General features: G+C 42.0%; 1 protein-coding gene across 1 annotated transcript in view; it reads right to left on the bottom strand.

Annotated features, from left to right (window-relative positions):
* LOC126495612 (signal-regulatory protein beta-1-like) overlaps positions 1-6,859 on the bottom strand; it is an 11,112-nt gene extending 4,253 nt beyond the window's left edge. Inside the window, exons 1-2 of the mRNA XM_050133216.1 lie at positions 6,787-6,859; positions 387-825 (exon numbers count right to left, since the gene is read on the bottom strand). Coding sequence (XP_049989173.1) covers positions 387-825; positions 6,787-6,859 — 512 coding nt within the window. The remainder of the gene's footprint in view (positions 1-386; positions 826-6,786) is intronic.
* Between the last annotated feature and the right edge of the window lie 202 nt (positions 6,860-7,061).

Genomic DNA, 7,061 nt, shown 5'->3' with positions numbered 1-7,061 from the left:
TTTTCCTCTTAGGAGGGGGGAGACTTACATCTTGGAGAAAGAGCTCATGCTTGCCTGCTTCTTACTCTCTGTTTGACATCTAGAATAGAACCTAGCATACACTCGGCCCAGGTTGTCTGGCAGAAAGAGAAGACTTAATTGGGTGAGGTAATACACTCTGGAGGCGGTAGGCCAGGTTTGTCCTGTCCCTGAACGAGGCATCAGCTGTCTTTATGTAGTCACTAGACAGGGGCAGATTGAGAAGGGTAGGTATTGTGAGGCAGGCAAGGGTATGGGTTCACCCCCATTTACCAGAAATGGCACCGCTAGCCCATAGCATGTCCTCTCCTCAGCTTCCTTGGCCCACAGCTAGGTTAAGTCTCCCTATGAGCATGAGGATCACTCACAGGCTTGCGTCTTTATTGTTGATCACACAATCTTGGACACATTTTGCCTTTTTGGAGATATGAGGGACAAGGACAATGCAGTACTTACCAAGGACATACAGCACTGTGCCTCCCCCAGACAGAAACTCCTTGTCACAGTCTGCTTTCTGGAACTTCACACAGTAGTAGGTACCAGCATCATCAGTTGTGACATTACTGATGCGGATGGAAAAGTCCAGGTTGTTTCTCTTTGTAATATCTGTAACATTTGTGACTCGGGGAAACTTCTCTCCTGTGAAAGCATATATTAGTTGCCGACTCTGTCCTGTGCCCCTGAACCACTTCATGGGCCCCACAGATAGCTGAGACGTCACATTGCAGTTCAGAGTGGCTGACTCTCCAGCTTGGACAGAAACTGATTTCTCAGGCTGAATCACCTTCAGCTCCCGTGAAGCTGCTTCTGCAGGAAACATCAGTTAGTGCTCATCATGACGAGAACCCACAACCCACAGGTTCCTCTAGTTTGTCATAAAATGCTGCTACTTCCTAGACCTCAGCATAGGGTGATCACGGTTCCCCTCACTTGGGCCTCTTAGCAAAGGAATGGAAGAGATGAGGAAATGAGTCACAGAGACACTGAGTCTTTGGCAGTATTTTCGTGAAGCCCCAGTATTGTTTGACATTCTCATACCAGTATTAGTTGATTTTCCTTTTCTGTGCACATGGCATGTTGCACTTCTTATACAACAGTATTGGATGTGATTACATGACTCTTTGAAACCAGTGATGTAAACGTTAACTGTGAGGTATAGTTGGTGAGATGTACATTTGATTACTAGATTCTAGGTGAGGCCCCAGGTCAGGCGAGTTGCTTTACCAGGTGGGGTGACAATGCCATAGATATTTCCCAACATGCAATACCATCACATTAATTAGAGAAATAAACCCTGTTTAAGCTATCAGTTTGCTGTCACAGACCTTGGAACTGAAGTTATAGTTATAACTTATAGTTATAAGTCACCATGTGGGTGCTCAGACTTACACCTGGGTCCCATGAAAGAATTGCAAGTGGTCTTAACCCCTAAACTATCTCTCTCTGGCCCCAACATTATATTAACTTGAAGGATGACACAACAGATTCCTACAAAGTTAATGGCTTGACACAACAGAAAAGTTTTATTTCACGCTTTGGAGGTAAGAAGTTCCAGTTTGGTGTGACATGGCCGCTACCAAGGGGTCACAGTGCCTCACTCTCCAGGAGGCCCTGTTTTTTCTTTTGCACATGATGTGGTCACCTGGGATCAGTCTCTCTTGTTGCCTGTTTTCTCATCACAGCATCTTATTTACTCAGTTACTTTAAGTCTTATAGTTGACACATCTGTCTCTTCTTGCCTGGACTTGGTGATCTTATAGGACTGCATTGTACTGCACTGTCCTATACGACTGGACCAAGACTGTGCAACTTTCATTTAAGATATGAAAAGAGCAAAATGAAAGTAAGGAAAAGTTCTAAAGAAAGTGAAGAGTCTGAATAGCAAAATATAACACCAAACTGAGAGAAACTATGAGAAGAAACCAAATGATATTGAGGAGTCAACTCATGAGTCAACATATGAGGCGTATATAATTTATTAGTCCCTTGGGCAGGGTCTACAGAAGATTTAGCAGGTTACAAAAAATATCTAAAATGATGGAAATGTGTACTATAACATTACTTAGGCAGCTCTCCAGGGGCAGAGGTACAATAAAGAGAAAAAAATGTATTTGGAGTATAGTGACAAGAACAGTTGGAAAACAACTGTTGTCTAAAACTTTCCTGATTTATTAAAATATAAGAACAATAAATCCAACAACTGACTAATTCAGTGTGAGATAAACTCAGAGACACACACCAGCAGACGCTAGAATCCAACAGACAAAAGCAGAGTAGAAAGAGAATGCTGAGTGCTCCCTAGATGGAGCATGACTCATCTTGTCCTGCTTAATGATAGGATCACAGCTCTTATCAGAAGTGTTAGCATCCAGGAGGCCGTGAGACAGTGTGTGTTCTCACAGTTCTAAAAGAGAAAACACATCCAGAATTTAAATAAAACCCAGGATTCCACACAATGCAAAACTATGGGACCAACACAAGAGAGAAAACAGGCTTTGTAGTTAAAAATCTGAGTTTATTACAATGATTCCTGTTTGGCGATATCAATACCTGTCCTTCAGGAAATGCTAATGGGTTTCCCTTGTGTTGAAATAAAGAATCCCAGAGAGTAAGGCCTAGTTTAGAAGACAATACAACTCGGAGTGTATTCTGAATTTTAAAATTTCATAAAGCATCCCGAGCTCCCAACTTCTACTTAGGCTTTTTGACAATGGTGACTCTAATCTTCCACCTTGTGGTTCTCATTAATAGCCTTAGGGAAGGACATACACCTGAGGCTGCTAGGAAGGGTGAGAGACACTGCTAGGTCTCAAACAAGAATGTCTGATGTGGAAAATCTGCTTCCCTTGATAACTGAAACCAAAAGCATACGGCAACTTTGTGAAAGAGTATGTATGGCTTGATTTTCTAGTAGACTTGCTTAAACACGACATATGAGTATTAGTCATTCTTCTGCAACATTTCTTATTAACAACGATGCTCTAACATACTCAATAGGAACTAAAATGAAATAATGTCTTTGTAACATAAAAAGTAGTTTGATTCTATAAAAGTAAAATGGTAAATATGGGGAGATTTAAAACTCAATGTCATGTGCCCAGGACCCACCTCATCTTTCACAAAGAACTAAAGCAGTAGCCTCCTTGAGGCAACCAACTATGACAGAGAGAGAGAGAGAGAGAGAGAGAGAGAGAGAGAGAGAGAGAGAGGTCATCAAGTGAGTGTTAGGACCTTCTGTTTCTGGGAGGAGAGAACAGAAAACTGAATTAATTATCCTGACATCTGTGAAATCTGCTTTGAAGAGTGGATTTGAGAATCTCATCAAATTGTGTTTGCATGGATGAAGATGATCACAGCTAGTAGAAGCATCCAGTCCTTCCCGGTTTTAGCTGATTTAGGGAGAATTGGAGTCTGCACAGCAGCTTTGCTTGGGAGAAACTCCATCCTTCTTCTCTGTCCCATCTCTAGAGTTCAGGCTGCTGTAACTGTGTACTATCTAAGCAAGGGAAGAGTTTCTGAGTTCAAACAGTTAGGGCTGTGGAAGGTAGATAGTTTCATACCCTCATCCGTGAGTCCACAGAAATCCCAGAACACTACCATAGGGAGTGCAGCCTCAATATTCAATATATCCAGAGGAACAGCAACAACAGCCACACTCAAGTCTGTCAAGTACCACAGGATGCAAGAGAAAATTGTTTCAGCAAAGAAGAGAAAAGAGCACTTTACATAAGAGTAAAAGTGAAGGATAGTGGATCCGTTTTGTCAACAGTCTCTACGTCATAGTCAGGACTCAACAAATTCTCCCTTATGTGTGATTTGCTCAGTATGTATCTTCCCATGTGACTCAAACCCATTTGAAATTGCTGATTTATGTAGAAATAGAAATCTTGTTTCCTATGTGAATGAATTTCCAAATAAAAACTGTTTGCATGTAAGAAAGCTGAAGAGCACAGGAGCAGAGACCCACAGACCCTGTCCCCATTTCACCAGCTAAAGCTCATGGGATAGAAGAAAGTCTCTGGGAGGAGTGATGGTGAATCCTACGACCTCAGTCAATCAGCCTGAATTCAAACCACAGCTCTAGACGTTGCCATAAGGATTGTTTGTGCATCTGCTTCTTCTTCTTTGCTGTGGCAGTGTGACAAGAGCATTAACCTGACATGTAGGTCCACATGAGGTAGAGCAGTGGAGTACATTCTATAGAGGTTGGGACATGGTGAGTGCTCAAGCTCACGACACTGAAAAGTAATTCCTCAGCTCATTTTCTGGGTCATGGGTCGTTCACTGACACTGAGTATCTGCATGGTGTCATGGAGCTTGGTCCAGATTACAGAGCTGTATCTAGCTCTAGGTATAGATGTACATCTGGTGATAGTTATGGCTTGCTAAATTATCTTTCTATTGATTTGAAAAATACTGGAGGGTGCAAAGAAATAATATTACAACTGACTCCATGTTTCAGAGAGTTCACGGATCACAGTGCTGACTTTCTCCATTGCTGTGGTCTCAGGGGAGGCAGAACCTCCTCATGAAGACAGAGTATAATGGGGCAATATTGCTCATGTCCACCTTACCTTCTAACACCCAATCATCTCTCACAGTAGTTCCATCAGCTGGGAACGAAGGCTTTAATACATGAAGTTTTGGGTATATTTCATGCTCCAAGTATGACATTTGTACTAGACAACTTCACAATACTGAAGTAAACTCCCAAGATAAATAGCCAATAAAAGCCAAAAAGGAAAACAGATGATCATGGTAGGTAGACAGGAATAATGCAAACAAGGCTGAAATGTGAATATAAAGACAGAGCAAGGACACACAATGTCTGTCAGTGAAAAATATTCTCCTTTAATGCTGTCATGTGTATTGGTGTTGTCTTTGTTCCTGTAACAGTATATGGACTGAGCAAATTGTTTTTATATATTTAGAAATGTGTGTGTGGGTGTGTTTGAAAGAGAGACAAAAACAGAGATACAGAGGAGATATGCATATGAAGGGAGTGAGGGAGAAAGAGAAAGTGAGAAGAGTTAAAGAAACAGAGTCGATGAATATGAGAATCGGACTAGGGAAAAAAGATGTAATTTTATATTAATTTGAGAAAATGAAAAACAAAAGTTTCAGAAAGTGCTATAATCACCAGAAGGTCTTATCAATCATTGCTAGTATCAGCTGCAGCGAGAGTACAGTGAGGACAGGTTAAAAGTTTGACTTCTATTATCAGATGACACAATAGCTCCCCTAACAAAAGTGGGGAGCCTGAGGGCTGATAAGCCCTGACCTGAAGTCATCAAGTTTTTCTAACGAACAAAGAAAGAACTGAGGACAAACAACCTTTGAGAATCATGGCAGGGACCACTCAGAGTGTCAATAATTCTTATTGATGAAGGGAAACAAAGCTCCCTGGAGAATATCAACAAGATCAGGGATGTGTGAGTAATTGGTCTAGATGAATTGCTTACACTCTACATAGCAAAGCCATAGCCCAGTACCTCATAATGTGACTATATTTGAAACAGGGTCTTTGAAGGAGTAAAAGTCAATTAAGGTGGATCTTAACCCAATGGGACTGCTTTCGTTCCAAGAAACAAAAGATCAACAGAGACAGTCTGAAGTGAGATCCTGTGTGGAGAGAAGGAGAAGGTAGGATTCACAATAGGAGAGGCATCACGGAAGAAAGTATCTTAGTGGGCATCTTGACCCTGGGTTTCCAGCCTCCAGAACGGTGCCAAAATGAATGACTATTGATTTTATTGATTACCAGTCTGTGTACAGTGCCGTGGCAACCCTACCAATAAAACACAAGCACTAGTAAGACAGCAGCACTCAGTGAGAAGTTTGTGGTCAGATGAAGGAACTGGAGGACAGAATGAGGAAACTTAGTGGGAAGTATGGTGGCTGCGCACTGCCAGAGACACTTCCCTCTAGCCATGTCACTGCCCTCAACTCAGAAAGGGAGCAGAGAGTGCCGAGTGTGGAGATAGGCCATCCACAGCTTTGGAACTGACATGCTGTCTCTGATGGGACACAGAGTTCCATGGATTTAAGTGGGGTTCTACTGAAGTAAATTTGTTAGCTGTAATACTATAAAAATTAAATTGTGTTTTAATGATTTCCAGATAGAATGTTTCTGGTCACCTATGGGAACCCATGGACTCACAGAGCAATACTCCAGACACTGCCTCTAGAAAATGAACAAAGTTCTGAGATTCTCTCCTGTGGCAGTTCTATTCACAGTGAAGAGGACACTAGCCCACTGGAGCATGTGGCTCTAACAGATATTGACCTTCTCCCTAATTCTTTCTGCCTTGCTAAAAACCATCAGATTACATTCTTGAAGCTAGTACCCTAAGGTCTATTCTCTTATTTGGACAATCCCTTTTCCTGAGGCTGACTGCCAACGTTCTGTTATCAATGTATTAAAATCCAGCAATCAAAAGCCTTCTTGGGCTCACCTAATTAACATGCCTAATTAAGCACCTCTTTCTAACACTGGGTTTCCTATTTTTCCTTTATAAAATGATATTTTCCTATGTGCCATGCCTGTCTCTTCTTTATTCAGAGGCAGTACTTTGTTTCTCCAGGACAAATATTCCATCTTCTTTTCCCTGGTTTTTTTCCCCTCTTTCTCTGCTTCCTGTCATTGTCTCTCTGGGGTAAATAAATTTTTGTCCTGAGAACTGGGTCTGAGAACTTGACCTTGGGAGTCCTGAGTCATTACTTTCCCCTTCACTCAGGAGGTATGGTTGTACTCCTGAGCATGCTCACCTGGGAGTCCCAGCAGTAGGGTCAGCAGCAGGACACCGTGAGGAGTGTGAGGCCAGGAGTCCGGGTCAAGCATGTTGAGAGCAAAGGACTTGCTCAGTGCAGTGTCTGTGCTGGTGAGACTCCGGGTGCTAATCTGCAGATACTAGGTTCTAAGCTGGTATATCTTATTTTGCATAAGGGGTGTGACTGTATTGTGCTGAAACAGGAACCTTACTGGCTATTTTGAAATAGACACATAGTTTTGCAAGCTGATGGAATAGAGGAGTTATTTATCA

This window comes from Alexandromys fortis, unplaced genomic scaffold (assembly GCF_014885135.2).
Source record: "Alexandromys fortis isolate MF-2015 unplaced genomic scaffold, M_Fortis_MF-2015_v1.1 scaffold_538, whole genome shotgun sequence".
NCBI lineage: Eukaryota > Metazoa > Chordata > Mammalia > Rodentia > Cricetidae > Alexandromys > Alexandromys fortis.
Note: the sequence above shows the minus strand (reverse complement) of the source record. Positions and strands in the feature narration are given on the sequence as shown.